Genomic DNA, 16855 nt, shown 5'->3' on the forward strand with positions numbered 1-16855 from the left:
ACACCCGCAACCGACGAAAGCTTTAGTCTGAAGAAAGAGACCATTTTCAAAACTTCCCTCATCCGACAGCCCTGCTTAACTGAAAAACCTTACTGGGACGTAGTATCCAAAAAGTATCAGACGTATAGGTAACCTGCGGTCACTTGTGGTAACTCGTGAATGCGCGCATGCGCAATGAACGCGTTATTGCGATGCGGAGTTTTGTCGCTTGGAGTGTTTTTAACTTTCAGGCTTGCACAGTGAATGAGTTATCGTAATGTAGGGTAATTTCACTCGGACGCTGGTCGTGCACTTAAAAATTCTCCAGTTGCGCGTTTTTGAAAGAAAAACAGACCTTTTTGAAACGATAAATCAAAAGAAGAACTTCTAAGGGATACTTGACAGTTTCAACAGCGGAAATCAAGCATTAACGGCGAAGAAAGTGTTCTTCGATCTGTAGTTTTATCAACCCGATGAGCTGGCGAATCTCAAATCAACTTTTAATCCGCAGACTTTCTTGCTAATGTTCGAGTGCTTATAAGAATACGACACACAAATAATTACAGGTTTGATCGGAGTTTGTGGTGAAATACTAATCTTATGGACCGATTTTTCGTATTCCGAACAGTTCTTGCAAAATGTTTGAAAAATGTGCTCCGATAAATTCGCTTCAAAGTTGATTTCAAATCAATAGGCCTTATCACGCTTTTCGACGCCATTTTGACGAGTAGCCAAACAGGCGTGAAATAACAGTGTTTGTATGGAAATCCGAAGTCAAATAATTTTCATAAAACATCGCTTCTAAAAAATTCATGAATTGGAAACTTTTGGCACTAAGAAAAGGATTTTAAGAAAACAAATTGCAGGGATTTAGCTGTGCCAGAAAGCGTCCAGTCGTGTTTTGAATTTTCCATACTGATTTGTCTGTAAAGCGAACCAGCTGTGAACTGCTCTAAAAATAGCTCGAGGGAAAAAAATACAGGGAGATGTATGGAACGTTCAAAACACGACTGCACGCTTTCTGGCACAGCTACATCCCTCCATTTTTTTTTTCTTAAAATCCCTTTCCTAGTGCCAAAAGTTTCCAATTCATGAATTTTTCAGAAGTGGTGTTTTATGAAAATTATTTGACATCGGATTTCCATACAAACAGTTATTTCAGGCCTGTTTGCCTACTCGTGAAAATGCCGTGATAAGGCCTATTGCGAGTCGCCTCGTTGCGAAATTTATACGCTTTTGCTTCTTAGGCCTGTAAAAAGACCTATCTGAATGAATTTTTCGCTAGGAAAGCTTTTTCTGTGTTTTTCTATTTTTACTGATGAAACGCGACAACTCGGCGTAATCATGTGTAAACAAACGCGTGCTCGCTACCAGCGGATGAAATTGGCCGAGACAGAAGCCGTAATAATTCCATTCGGAGTTCAATGTGAGCGATAAGATCGATTCAACAGAACAAATGTAAATAACAAAATATGCTCATGCATAGTGACAATCATCGCAGCGCTTGATGTATTTCTATATTTATGTTCACTTGGATACAGCCAAAATAACAACTTTAGCAAGGTTGAAAGCTTCTTCCGATGTTATAAAACGCGACAGAAGCCGTCGTTTGAACTTAGAAAGGAATATTACCATGCTGAAAACAGCAAGATTTAGGTCACGTGTTTGGCAACCGAAATCGTTCACCTGTATCAAGTTTCATTCGACAACAACACGATACGAGGGAAAAAAAACGGAGGTTCTTGGAAGAAAATCTGGACGCTTTTTTGTGGATTGACAACCACGCAAAACCACCCCCCAAAAAAGCACACGTCATCCTTTGCGTTGCTTCGCGTATCAGAAGGAATCAGTTTGCGTGTGTAATTTAATTGTTTAATTGTTTATACATAATTTATTCACACAATGCGGCATGGCGTTCACGATTCCTTGTAGCGTAGTTTGATGCGAGTACCGCTTTACGGTTACCACTATTCACTATTCACCTCTGCACTTACGAGTTAACTGACAGGGGCCTTTGATTTCACTAAGTGGATAAAACCCAGCGTTTTTTAGAATTCTATCATTGCGTTGTCAAACGAGCTAAGGCCGATCTGAACACTTCAACCGAAAGTTTTTACAGATGAAGATATGCTCTTATTTCCGCTAACTTTGAAGGTCTACGACTTTATGGCTAGAAATAAAAGCATAATTTCTGAGAAGTTGTGGTCTCACCTTGATTAAGCGCGACAGCTGCTTTTTATACCCTTCTGGGTCTTTCTGGGGACGCAAGAGGTTGTTGTACAAAAACACTCTGTTTTTTATTGCGGCAACAAACTCTTGAACCCAGGGTGGAAGGCTTTCCAACCACTTCTTAAGGGTCTCATCGACAGTCTCTTCATTCTCTTCTGCTTCACGTTCAGTTTGATCGCCATGGGTGAGAACGAGAATCATATTATCGCAAGCTTCCTTTCCCAAGAGTTGCTGAAGCATCTTTAGGGCTTGAGCATCCTCATCAGTGAATCTGCAGCCATATTTCGCGACAATTATAAAGCAGTCGAAGCCTTCTGGTGCCATCGCGAAGATTCGGGCTACTTCTTGAAGTGTATTGCTCAGTACTTCGTTCTTTTCGGTCAAATAGGCGTAGGCACTCTTCGCTTTATCCATCCATGAGACTGCTTGGGTATCCAGAACACCTGGTGTGTCTATTACATCAATGGACCTTTCATCTTTCCGCTGCCCGAGCAAACATGACTTTGTCACGGATTTTGCCTCTGAACTGGCCTTGAAGTGCAGTCGACCAAGTATACTGTTTCCAGTTCTACTTTTGCCGTTTCCAGTTTTCCCAAGAAGAACAAGGGATAGCTCTCTTCCTTCAGGAAGCTTAGACAAGGAGAAATTATATCACTACTACATATTTTAAAAACATTCGGACTCTAAAATATAAGATTCAACCAACCGTTACTTTTTTCACTGCCCTAAATCATTGCAGCTGATCTGTTAGAAAACAGGACGTTTGGCTTAGCAAGGTCAAAATGTCACGCCCATACGCACATTTCGTTTGTCAGTTTCTGAATTTTTTGGTGCACCGATTATCGCTGTAATAATGATGCACAACTGTTAAACACGCAGATTGTTAGTTGGGTTTTGAATTTCAGAGTTCGCATATTATTTGAACTGCGCAGTAATAGAAACACGTGCGCTTTTTAAGTTAGAATTTAGATGGCTTCCAACATTCCTTGGAAACTTTTAAAGTTACGGCTATCGTGGAATTGATGTGATTGTCAATTGACGTCTGTCATTTGACTTGTGTTATTCAGTCTGTAATAAAGCGGTGAGGGTAAAAGACGGAATGAGTCTGCGGAATGGAATGTGGCATGACGTGCGGAATGGCATAATTATGCAAAATACGAGTTGCGGAATGACATAATTATGCGAGATACGATTTATGCATAATGACTCACAGAAATACATTAAACTGAAAAAGCGCGCCTTTTTTTGGGCGCCAATTTGCATATACAGCCTTTTTGTAACCATTTCAACCGAAGAATGCATCACAAAAAACCAAACGATGGTATCTTCGAATTCAAACTTTTTTCCTTCGATTCTCATCGCATAGCCGTTAATGCAACATAGCAGCTCGTGGACTTTTATCGTTCGCAAGTGACCACAATATTTGTAATACATTTGCATTAAAGAGGCTTGTTTATTTACGTAACCTGGTTTCCATTCCACACGAGTCGTCCGCCATTACGAGAGATGTATACAACTCAATCGAAGGCTGGTTAAACTTGACATGTTTCAAACTTTCACAGCGCCTCGCAGGAAAAAGACGCGAATAAAGAACCGCCTCTGTTTATTTTTGAAACGATTTATGTCACTTGTCGAGGATTTATCTGGTTATGACGAATGTGTTGTGGTTCGGTCATGCTCATTTCCGTTGTTTTACGTTTTATATTAATCAATTTATCATACACAGCCAAACACACACACACACACACGCAAATTATAAATAAATAAATAAATAAATAAATAAATAAATAAAAACGAAAATAAAAATTTAACCGCAATCTATACCGCAGAACTCTTTCCCCGTATTTTGACGTGTAGATTTCGGTTTTTTATTTTCGAAGGAAGGATCTTGATGTAACAAATTCTCAACTCCAACATGTTATTAGAAACAATATCTAAGCAAATCGGGAAAGATTTCCGCACAGCCCCATACATTATTTATCCATGCACAACTGTCACACTAACCCACTTCCAAAAACGACGAGCGTGAGAGCAGAGTGTTATTCGCAAAATGTATAGATAATTGTGCATGGGGCTGTGCAGATATCTTGACGCAACTCGTACTAAAAATACTGTAAGAGACTAATGTCACTTGAAGCCTCGGTAATTAATACCATACCGTAATTCTTATCTACTTTCTTTTCTTTTTCTTTTTTTATTTTATTTTAAAGAATCGATATAAGCTTGTATTGTACTGGTTATCCCATACCATAAAATCCTGGTTTTAAGTCCCCCTCCCCTGCTAATAAATCGCCTCGATTTGTGGGCCATCTATTTGTAAACGAAAATTTTATTCTGTGATAAACCCCTACCACTCTTCCACTTATAGGCCAATCTTTGATCTTTATATAAACACGTAACACTTCTCCCCCCTTGCCCCTAAAAAAGCCGGTCACATTTCCTTTTAACGTATCCCCACTAGTAACCGGAATTTTACGGTATTATGGTCTCTGCCTCTTTACAAGAGCCTGTGAATTTTTCTTAGACTCAACCTATTGTTGACTTTTTTGGTTTTCCTTGTTTTATGTGATTGGTGATTATCACAGGTCTCGCAGAGGTAAACCCATAAATGGTTGGATTGCTCAGTAGCTCAACAACAGTAATGTAACCACACTTACACCCCAGGGGAAGGGGGGGGACTCTTACATAAAACTGAAGGGACAAGCTGTCAAAAATGTTGAACAGAATACTCTAAATTGCACCATACTCTCTTGGCATAGGTGTGGCCCCAATGTAGTTTCCTTAAGGGTTACCAAAACAAAATATTGAAATAATCAAGCAGTTTCCTCATTGCACAGAACAAAAAAGCTTTCCTTTGAGGTTTTGAAAGCAGAGACTCAGATTTCCACCGCAATGGTACAAAACTGCATATTTTTCAACCCCTGCCTTTACATCGCCCTAAAATTGACCTCCCATTTCCCCTTGGGGTGTAGAGCAATAATAACTAACTTCTTAAGTTTACATCGAGTTAACGTTTGGCATCAACAACAACAACAACAAGCAAGAGAGGATCAAAAGTATGAATTCTCCATACATGTTCATACATACCCAGCTGTTCACTATTTATGACTTTTTTTAGGTCAACCATACAACCAGAGTTTTTTTGTTGCTTGTTTACATACACATAAGACTGATATATATGCAATATGGCCGCCGGTCACGGCGCCTTGACCTCCGTTATCTATTACCTTTCTTTGTTTCCTCATGACTTGTTGTACGTTTTTGTCTTTACTATATATTGCGTTACTGTCAATGATCCATTTAACATGCTGACGGGGAATGCTAAAACCTCTATGAATTCTACTGGAAAAGATGCTAACACTGGAAAGACACAAACGCTTCGAGCACCGAGTTCGTTTCTCTAGCGACTCTGAGAGAGATGCTCCAGATGCAGGAACGGATGTTTAAGAACATGTTTGAGTCGGTTCTGTCTTCTGTAAATACAAGAATCGACAAGGTTGTCAAATCTGTGGCAGAACTAAAAGCGAGCCTAGAATATTCACAACAAGATATTGACGACTTGAAGGAAGCTGCAGACGCCATAGACGTCATGGACGAAGAACTTGATGACATCCAAACAGGGTTACATAAACAAGGGGAAAAATTGGTATACCTTGAGAACCAAAGCCGTAGAAACAATGTCCGCATCGATGGAATTCCCGAACAACACAACGAAACCTGGCTGAATACTGAAACAAAGGTGACGGAAGTACTACAGGAGAAACTAAACCTGAGCTTTGAGCCGATGATCGAGCGAACGCATCGCACCGGGCCAAGACCAAGATCGGGTGCTGCTGATGGTAGCAACAAACGCCCAAGAACCATTGTGTGTCGTCTGCGCGACTGGAGGCAGAAGGATGATATGCTTAGAGCCGCCCGAAGGATAAAACCATCTAGTATATTTGTGAATGAAGATCTCGCAAATGAGACCATAGAAAAGCGGAAAGGGCAGCTTGATGAGCTGAATGCGGCAAAGAGAGCCAGGAAGACGGCATACCTCGTGTTGGACAGACTTGTTATAAAGGAAAGACGTAATGCAGAGCCCAGCTAAGTTTATTTACTAAATAACGATAATGTCGCTTACTACTTTACCGTTTAGTCACTTAGATGACAGTGACTTTGCTTCGGTGATTTATGAATTTCGAAATGGACCCGTTCATTTCGATCCCGAGAGACTATCTAACTTGTTTATCAATCCTTTGAGTTCTGATTTTGAGCGGTTCTTAATTCGGTCGGATGATCTAGACCCTGACATACATTTCAATATTGACGGCGGGTGTTCTTATTATGTAGAAGATAAATTTAACGATACTCTTCAAAAAGAAATCATGATTAGTTGTGAACAATCGAACCATCTTTCATTGTTCCATTTAAATATTCGAAGCCTTCAAAATAAGGTTGATGAACTATCGACCCTTCTAACCTCTCTAGATATAGTTGGAGTCGAAATTGATGGTTGTAACTTTGTTTACAAAAATCGTCGGCTTGTATGTATCAGACAATCTTGATTTTAGAATTCGAACCGATATTTATGCTGATGAAGCTGAGGTGATGGAAGCATTGTTCATTGAGATCATTCGACCCCATGAGAAAAATGTCATTGTTGGCACAATTTATCGCCTTCCAAATCAAAATGTTAATGATTTTGTGACCAGAATGAACGAAATATTAGGGAAAATATCTCGGGACAACAAGATATGCTACATAATGGGAGATTTTAATTTGAGTCTGCTAAAAAATCAAAACCACAACGCCACCGGGGAATTCCTAGATGGCCTGTATTCTCACCTGTTTTTTCCGTTAATCACGTTACCTTCCCGAATCACTTCTCACACTGCAACTCTGATTGACAACATTTTTTCTAACCATGTCGAGCACGTTATTTGAAGTCTGGACTATTAATAACGGATATTTCGGACCATCTGCCTATCTTTTCCATTTCCTTCGATCATAAGTGTACCCGCGGACACCAAGAGAACATATTTGTCCGTAACAAAAGCGAGCTAAATATTTCCAACTTTCTAGAGGAATTAGATTGTATTGATTGGCTCAACATAGACGGGTATAATGATCCTAAAATCTGCTACAGCAAATTTCTTGAACGATACACTAAAGCCTACGAAACACATTTTCCTTTGAAGAAACTGAAGCGTCGCCTTCACTTTAGGAAACCGTGGATATCCCAGAGCTTACTTAAATCTGTCAGGCAGAAAAACAAAGCAGTATATTTCAAACCCCTCTCCCTGGAACGAAGCGAAATATAAAACATATAAGAACAAACTGAATCACTCCCTACGAATCGCGAAACGTTTATATTATGATAAGAAGCTAAGCGAGTCAAAATCCAATATAAGAGCCACCTGGCTTTTGCTTAATGAGGTCCTAAACAGCAAGAAATTGAGACCTAAACCCAACTCTGTGTTTAAGGTCGATGACCAAGGTATTTCTGACCCAATGGAGATTGCTAATCGATTTTGTTATTACTTCAGCAATATTGGACCAAATCTCGCTAAACGAATTCAATCTACGACCTCGTATAAGAATTTTCTTCCTGGTCATTTCCCTCAGTCAATGTTCCTAAATTTAGCAACCCAGGAGGAGATTATAGATGTCGCATCTACGTATCCGGCGGGAAAATCGGCTGGGTATGACAATATCCCTATGTCTATAATAAAGCGATCTATATGCAGCATTTCTTCTCCATTAACACACATTGTAAATCTCTCCATTACTCATGGTATCGTCCCGGATGAATTGAAAATTGCTCGTGTCGTACCTATTTTTAAATCAGGTGACAAAGCTCTCTTCAGTAACTACAGACCTATTTCTGTTCTTCCGTGCTTTTCAAAGTTTTTGGAACGAATAATTTACAACCGTATTATAAATTATCTCAATGACTCCGATATCTTATGTGATAATCAATATGGCTTTAGAAAAAATCGCTCTCCTAGTCTTGCGCTTATTGATTTGTGTGACAAAATTTCTTCTGCATTTGATAGAAAAGAACATGCCATTGGAGTATTCCTAGATCTTTCGAAAGCGTTCGATACGGTAAATCAAGACATTCTTTTTGACAAACTCGATCATTGTGGGATCCGTGGTCTAGCACTAGAATGGGTCAAAAGTTATTTTTCTGAAAGGACACAATTTGTCGAATTTAATAACGTTAGATCTGCCCCACAGGGTATTTCCTGTGGGGTGCCTCAAGGTTCCATTCTTGGTCCCTTATTTTTTATCCTGTATGTCAATGATTTGAACAATGCTTCCCTGCTTGATGCAATCTTGTTTGCTGATGATACAGACCAATTTATCTCCCATAATGATCCTGTTTACCTAATTAACACATTAAATAGAGAATTAAACAAATTGTCAACCTGGTTTGCAGCAAACCGGCTCTCCTTGAATTTAGCCAAGACTAATTTTATGGTATTCAAGCCTTGGCAAAAGAAGCAATCCTTTGAATTTCAAGTTTTCATAAATGAGCAGCCTATCCTTCGTGTTTCTGAGACCATGTTTTTGGGTGTTTTATTAGATGACAATTTGACCTGGAAATCGCATATATCCTTAACAGCAAATAAATTATCCAAATCTATAGGTATTATTCATAAATCTAGGTTTTTTCTCTCTACTCACTCCCTTCGTACTTTATACAATTCTATGATCCTTCCATATTTATATTATTGCAATTTAGCTTGGGCTATAAGTCAAACCTTCAAAGAATTGTAACCTTACAGAAACGTGCGTTAAGAATAGTAAGCAATTCTACATACATTGCCCATACTGGCCCTATTTTTAAGGAACTTAATTAAAGTCTTAAAATTTCATGATATCCATTCGTTTCAATTAGGTACTTTTATGTTTTCATTCCAGAACTCTACACTCCCTTCCAAATTCAACAACTTTTTTTTACTGAAAAGTCAAATCCATAATTATAATACTAGGAATGCTCAGTCCTTCCGCTTGCCACTGTGCAGAACGAACACCAGGAAGTTTTCAATTTACTTTCAAGTTCCAAACTTTTATAATTAGCTAAATTCTGACATAACTAGTTCTCCCTCCTCCGCTTCTTTTATAGGAAAGCTTAAAGATTTTCTTCTCTCTAGGTATTAACTTCTGTAAGGCTGTATTTCTTAACTAACTTACTTAATATGTGTGTGCGTGTGTGCGTGTACGTGTGCTCGGTCAAAGTTAATTATCATAAGTCCATATTGTAATTCTAATATAAGATAGCTATTTTTTAAAAGTGAGGAAGCCTGACTTTATAAGCCTCGTGGTTTCTTTCAGGTTTTCTCGTCATTTATTTTCTTTCGTCAATTTTCATCATTTTTTTTCCATATGTAATTGTTGTATATGGCAAAATAAATATTGTATTGTATTGTATTGTATTGTATTGTATTGACCTTAAAATAAACCAAAGGGAATCATCATCATTCCAATAAGTCATGTATGAGCATCAGGGGTTTCATTAAGTTTTGAAGTAGGGGGGCACCTATAGGAGAATAGCTGGGCAGAAAATTACAAATGAAGTGAATTTCTTTATGTTCAGTTTGAAAGTAGGCAGGTACTGACAGAACCCTGGACCATTAGAGGATTAAGCCCACACATATACTTGATCCTCTTATGACAACCAAAACTATATCCACCATAACTTTAGCTGGTAATTCTAGTTGTCATAGCAGTTTCCATGTCCACATATATAACGCTTGTAATATGAAAACTCTACAAACAGTATCTTCATTTAACATTACGTTTGAAGATACTAAAGCATAATATAAACAAGGCAGTTTTCACGCCAAAAAATGAGTTTTTCATTACATAATTAGTTATGTAATGTAATTTGAAAACAACTCAAAAACTTATCGTTTTCAAAGTGATGTTGTAATGTTCTTGCTTACAGTTTGTAAAATGTCAAAAAAAAAAAATGATTTAATGTGGAACCTTGCCAGTATACAATAAAGATGCATTATCATTTAATTAGGCCAAAATTTAAAAGCAAATTCTAAAAACTGATCAATTTTAGTTTTTTTTTTGTCTGAGATAGTTCAAGTATCAGACAAAATGGTCAGTAAAAGAAGAAGAAAAAAAAGCCGAAAAACCAGTATATAATACTAACATATTCTATAAGGCTTTGCCCCACTATAAGCTAGCATAATGTTGAAATACCTACTTAGATACCCACTTCAAAGATCAGAATAAACAATGTTTGGGGTGACATGTTTTATACTTTGAAAATAAAATACAATGTAACTGGATTGTTCAGCCATTGTGATGGATGATAGTTGTTACAGTGGTGAAGAAGCTTCCTCCATCTTAGGAATATTTTGGGATGTTATCAGTATGATTTATTTGCAAGTTCTTCTAACTGTAAAGTATACACGCTGAAGGTGATTCCATCACTGATAAGTCAGAGGGACATGCACCATTCATGGTTAAAAATGGGCATGGGTGTTATTTCAACACGTTGCAACAGTTATTGCAGTTCCCCTCCCCCTACCTCTCTCTTCTCCAAAGTGGACTGAATTACATGTTTCCTCTCTAAAACCGGGATTTTATGATATGAGATAACCAGTACAATACAAGCTTACATCGATTCCTTAAAATGAAAAAAAAAAAAAAAAAAAAAAAAAACAGAAAAGAAAGTAGGCTTCAAGTGACATTAGTCTCTTACCATATTTTTAGTACGAGTTGCGTCAAGATATCTGCACAGCCCCATGCATAATTTATCTATGCATTTTGCGACTCACACCCTGTTTTCACGCTCGTCGTTTTTGGAAGTGGGTTAGTGTGACAGTTGTGCATGGATAAATAATGTATGGGGCTGTGCAGAAATCTTTCCCGAATTGCTTAGATATTGTTTCTAATAACATGTTGGAGTTGAGAATTTGTTACATCAAGATCCTTCCTTCGAAAATAAAAAACCGAAATCTACATGTCAAAATACGGGGAAAGCGTTCTGCGGTATAGATTGCGGTTAAATTTTTATTTTCGTTTTTATTTATTTATTTATTTATTTATTTTATTTTTTTTTTTTTTTGCGTGTGTGCGTGTTTGGCTGTGTATGATAAATTGATTAATATAAAACGTAAAACAACGTAAATGAGCATGACCGAACCACAACACATTCGTCATAACCAGATAAATCCTCGACAAGTGACATAAATCGTTTCAAAAATAAACAGAGGCGGTTCTTTACTCACGTCTTTTTCCTGCGAGGCGCTGATGTGAAGGCTTGAAACATGTCAAGTTTAACCAGCCTTCGATTGAGTTGTATACATCTCTCGTAATGGCGGACGACTCGTGTGGAATGGAAACCAGGTTACGTAAATAAACAAGCCTCTTTAATGCAAATGTATTACAAATATTGTGTTCACTCGCGAACGATAAAAGTCCACGAGCTGCTATGTTGCATCAACGGCTATGCGATGAGAATCGAAGGAAAAAAGTTTGAATTCGAAGATACCATCGTTTGGTTTTTTGTGATGCATTCTTCGGTTGAAATGGTTACAAAAAGGCTGTATATGCAAATTGGCGCCCAAAAAAAGGCGCGCTTTTTCAGTTTAATGTATTTCTGTGAGTCATTATGCATAAATCGTATCTCGCATAATTATGTCATTCCGCAACTCGTATTTTGCATAATTATGCCATTCCGCACGTCATGCCACATTCCATTCCGCAGACTCATTCCGTCTTTTACCCTCACCGGTGGTAAAGGCATACTCGCTAACTCTCCAAATAGAGTCGTGTATTTCCCAGACTAAAGAATATGCCATCACATTTATTCCACATATCGACATTTAAATCCTAGCAGTGTGCAAATGTTTTGTCACATAAGCCTAGTTTAATGTTGTAGCTCCCACGAGTCTTCTATTAGTAGCTCAGTCGTAAAGCATCCGAACTAGTGAACGGAAGGTCTTATGTTGGCATCTATTGGAAGAACTCCGGGTTTTTTTACGGGTATGCCTATGTTGCTGACTGAATAACACATCATTTTTATGTATTAACCGGGCTTAAAATTCATGTCCGAGAGTTTTCTGAAACGCACGAGCGCTACTCTGGATATAAAACAGCCAGTGATGGCAGCGATTAGCGCGACGAAATTCTGCTAGAAGCCTTACACCTCTTTCAACTTGGAATAAAGGTCGAAAGGCTTTTAAACGTCGTTCGCTGCTTTGTTGTGTCGTTTCCTTGAACAAAAAAACTTTACAAAACTTTTTTTTCCCTCGATTTTGGTTGACTGTTATGTAGACTGAAGCAGTTAAGACCCCAAAATGTGACTTTATTTGTTTGTTTCGAGGTATTTGTGTAGTTACCATAATATTGTCATAGTGCAGAGCAGATCATGGGATTTCTCGCTGTGCAATGAATCATATTTCTTCTTCTTCACAGGGGCGGTTGGACAGTAAAATTTGGGCTAGAATATGTCATGTTATCTGAGTACGTTAACATGAAAAAACGGTTTTCTTACCTTTAAACTAGTAGTTGGTTTCTGCAAAAAACAAAACATAGGTGATTAACTCCTGAACTTATAGACATGATCAGTGGAGCTTATGCGGATGATTGGTTGATCAGTCAATCGACCGATTGATCGACTGATCAATCACAATGCTCAAAACGCTCTCATGGCTGACAATTCGAGGTAAACGGCTAAAAGTCTAATATTATATTAAGACGGGAAGGCCAAAGTAATCACATGGACATTGGCAAACAGAAAGATGAGGCATAAAAAGCTGTTAATCTTGCTCCATCTTTACTCTTCGGATGGGGTCTGGGACTGCTCTCGTCGCGCTTGTTTGCTGAACCGTGATCAAGAAATTCCACGAGCAAATTCACCGTTCTGATGTAAATATCGCCACTAGCGTGACGTTAGTCAACCCAATTCGTGCGAACATTTAAAACAAGGATCACGCCTATTACTGCGATTTGAGGACAAGCCCTCGAGGAACCTAAGGTACAATTGAGAAGAATCCATCTTTTTTACCTTTGTACTTTGTATTTTCTTCCAGTGATGAACAAACTTTCCATCAATGTAGAGCCCACCTATGGCCTGTTCATAAGCTTCCTGGGAAGCTTCCACCTGTTCCGCCTCCTTTTCTTTGCCCAAATAAGAAATCGCCTTGCGGAATACTTTTTCCACCTTTTTGGTTTCACCAATAAACTTCATAACGTCATCATGATCATTTGGTTCATTCGTACTCTTTAAAAATTCGTTGGCGAGATCTAGAGCGCTGCGAAGATCATCAAAGCGGTTTTCCATTTCCTCCAGTTCATAACCCTCGACCCTGTCTTGCAAGTAAACACGAGCAGTTGGTATGATATTCGTCACGGGAAGCAGCTCGAACTGCAGACAAAGGGGAGAAAAAAAATGAATACATTTAGCTTTTATCATTATATAGCGATAAAACATCTATTGAGAGATAGTTAACTTTCCTTATTGATGACATTGGCAATTGAAAGGGAGCGTGATCTTATGAAATGCATACGAGCTTAATTTTAATCTACAAATCTATGTAACTATGCGTAACTTCCTTTTACTCGCGAATCTGAAACTTGGCATAAAAAATGGAGTAAACCAATGCCAAGCTGGTTTGAAATGAAGGAACCCACAGCTGAGGAATGGAGAGAAAATTTTCTAAAACGACATACAACACTTTCTAAAACCATCGGATATATTCTAAAATTCATCACTAAAGCAAATAAAGGAATTTGTTGTTATCTGTTCCATAAAAATAATGATTTGTGGCAATAAATAAGGTTTTATCATTATTTTACCATATTTTTTAGAAACTATGGTAATAAAACACCTTTTCATAATAGTTTTGGCAGCTATTTCAAACGAAATTTCAGCATTTCAAATTTTCAAATCTTTTTAAATCTATTCTTAACAGAAATCGATGTCTGTGAACCATAACGGCAAAAATTAGAAAAAAGGCAAATTTTTGCCGACAAGCAAGTGGCACGAATTGAACTAAAATTGCTGTCATAAGCAGTGAAAACATGGAAACTGAACCACAATGTCTCGCCAATATTGTCCAAAAATATTATGATATAGATTTTCGTCAGCAAAAAACACAATTAAAGATGAAATATTTTCCAAGTTTTTCAGTATAAAAATGACAAATTACATAGAAAAAATGGCAGTCGATGTTCTTGCAGCAACAGAGTTTATCGTTAACAAAAGATGGTTAAAGATACATAGAAATTTCCGTGTACCCTGAGCGAAAGATGTTGAAAAGTACATGGAAATTTCTGTGTACCTTTAACAAAAGATGGTGAAAGGTACATGGAAATTTTTAGCCAAAGAATAATGAAAAGATCATGGAAATTTCCGCGTACCTTAACCAAAAGATGATGAAAGCATGAAAATTTCAGTGTACCTTTATCAAAAGATGTGAAAGGTGCATGAAAATTCTGTGGACCTTTAGTAATTAAGACATGTTAAAGGTACATAGAAATTCCCGTGTACCCTAAGCAAAAGATGTTGATAAGTACATGGAAAAATCCGTGTACATTTAGTAAAAAAGGATAAAATGATCTAACATTTACTGGCTGAAGTAGAAAACCTGGTAAAATAGTAAACACTTTTGTTAAATACTGCCATTTTAAAATCTCTTTAGAGATGAAACGGCAAGAAAATGCCTAAAACAGTTTAATATTGCCAGAAAATCGCCGTTTCAAAATATTTTCGATGGTTTTAAAGCGTGTTATACAAACAACGCGAAACCAAGCACGGGCTCTAATTTTATGCTTAAAAATAGCTCATAGACAAGTGAGAAAAATAATTAAAAGCCGTTAGGTTTACTTAACGCTTCAAAACGGGAATCATTGCCATGGAATAGAATGTTTTATTTTCCTTTAAAATTGGTTATTAAAAGCTGTGGAATCATTCAGTTGCTGTATACTAAGGGGTGTTACATTATACTCTTTTCCTGACAAGTTTAAATAAATTTTTTTATGGCAGTATAAATTTTTTTTGAGGTCGTCGGATTTTCTATCGGACGGTCGTTAGTTCAAGGCTCGGTTGCCCTCTTACTATGTTGGTTCCTTAGACAAGAAACTTTGCTCCACAGTTTTTCTCCTCACCCAGGTGTATAAATGGAGGTACAGTGTACCTGCAAAGTACTGCTGGGGGTAGCCGTACGATGGACTAACATTCCATTCAGGAAGAATTAGCAATACTCCTAGTTGTTTTATACTACAGAAACCGGATAAGAGCTGACCGGCCGTGTCGGTCACTTAGGCTTGCAGTGTGACTTTACCATGAGTTTTGTTCTGCATCGAAAAAGTTGAAACTAAATTAAAAGGAATATGACAGGAACAGAACCAAGCTGAACTCGTGCCAGACCAATACTATGTTAACAACCCTTCATCATTATCATGTAACATTCGAGGGTGGGTATATTGCCTGCTTTATTGTTTGCATTGTTTGCATGGGCAAATAAATTCTAAATTTCCTTTACCACAATTCGTATTTTTGTTATTTCCGTTTAATTGCAGCCCTCTGTGTTCAATTAAGATGGTTTATTTTAATCCATTAACTCATATGGTCTCCGTTTTTTGAAGCTGCGGCGCCAATTGGTGTTATCCGCATCAAGCCCGGATATCCAACAATCATTTTCATCACAGCCGTAACAACCTCTAGTCTAGGCTACTGGCGACATTCTAAAAAAACCGAGCTAAGAGAACAGAAGTCCAAGGACAAAATAATACGCCTAGTTTTCACCTATTCTCCCCGGACTACAAAAGTCAAAAAATGTCATTGAAGATTTGGGAACAAACTTCTGGCGGAAGATGGAAAACTAAAGGTATTACCGTAATTGGAACTCCTTTTCCCTCATTGATATCCTTCATTCTGGAAGGAAACTCCTCAATCAGTTCAGTCAGTCCTTCGATGGTGATGGGCAGCTTGTTCGGGAGGCCGGTGGAATAGTAATCAACTTCAAGATCCGAGCTGGTCTCGCATTCAGAGGTTAACTTGTCCAATTCAGCTTTCAGTCCCACGCTAACTATTTTAACATTAAGCTCTCCTTCGGCCCTTCCTTTAATATGCTCCCTTTAAAAAAATGTCAGGAAATGTAACCAATAGTCAACCTTTTTTACACTTAAACACATATACATAGTCAGGCTAACTTAGAGACGCTTTATAAAATCCGGCTTTCGGCCAAAGACCATTTGGCCAAACAATTAGTCAGTTTAATAGTCGTCTCCGTAGCATACCTATCGTGGGTTTTCTACTGTTTGATCCAATTTCCGAACGGTCAAACAGCGAAAAATACACTAAGCCCCAGGAAAACACTTGCTTAAAAGACTAACTTAATAGCTGTTTCAGCCTCCCAACCGTAAACGGACCGCTTGGTGATAACTTTTATGTGGGGCCTTTCGAGCTCCACGTGGATCAATGAATACGATTCGAAACGTTTTTTCACGGTTTTGGGCTTCGCTTGAAGCGTTTTCCCGCGTAGCCTGCCTACGCATACGGTTATTGTGCGTGATGTGACGGGCCAAAGAATGTCCGCTTACAGGGTTATTTTGTCACATAGCCCTTGTAAATTTACAGACCTTCCGGTCGTTACCGTGACAGTTCGAAGGTATGGAATTAGCGCAAGCTCTA

The 16855-nt window shown here is 38.1% G+C and overlaps 1 protein-coding gene across 2 annotated transcripts in view; it reads right to left on the reverse strand.

Annotated features, from left to right (window-relative positions):
- Nucleotides 1-16855, reverse strand: part of LOC146453529 (uncharacterized) — a 117213-nt gene that overhangs the window by 72504 nt on the left and 27854 nt on the right. Inside the window, exons 4-7 of one of the 2 annotated variants that reach the window (XM_085096661.1) lie at nucleotides 16057-16297; nucleotides 13226-13585; nucleotides 12713-12733; nucleotides 2191-2838 (exon numbers count right to left, since the gene is read on the reverse strand). The exons of the other annotated variant lie outside the window; for it this stretch is intronic. Of the exons in view, the coding sequence (XP_084952787.1) occupies nucleotides 2191-2838; nucleotides 12713-12733; nucleotides 13226-13585; nucleotides 16057-16297 (1270 nt within the window). The remainder of the gene's footprint in view (nucleotides 1-2190; nucleotides 2839-12712; nucleotides 12734-13225; nucleotides 13586-16056; nucleotides 16298-16855) is intronic. 2 annotated transcript variants of the gene reach the window in all.

This window comes from Pavona decussata, unplaced genomic scaffold, assembly GCF_977016875.1.
Source record: "Pavona decussata unplaced genomic scaffold, jaPavDecu1.1 SCAFFOLD_330, whole genome shotgun sequence".
Lineage (NCBI taxonomy): Eukaryota > Metazoa > Cnidaria > Anthozoa > Scleractinia > Agariciidae > Pavona > Pavona decussata.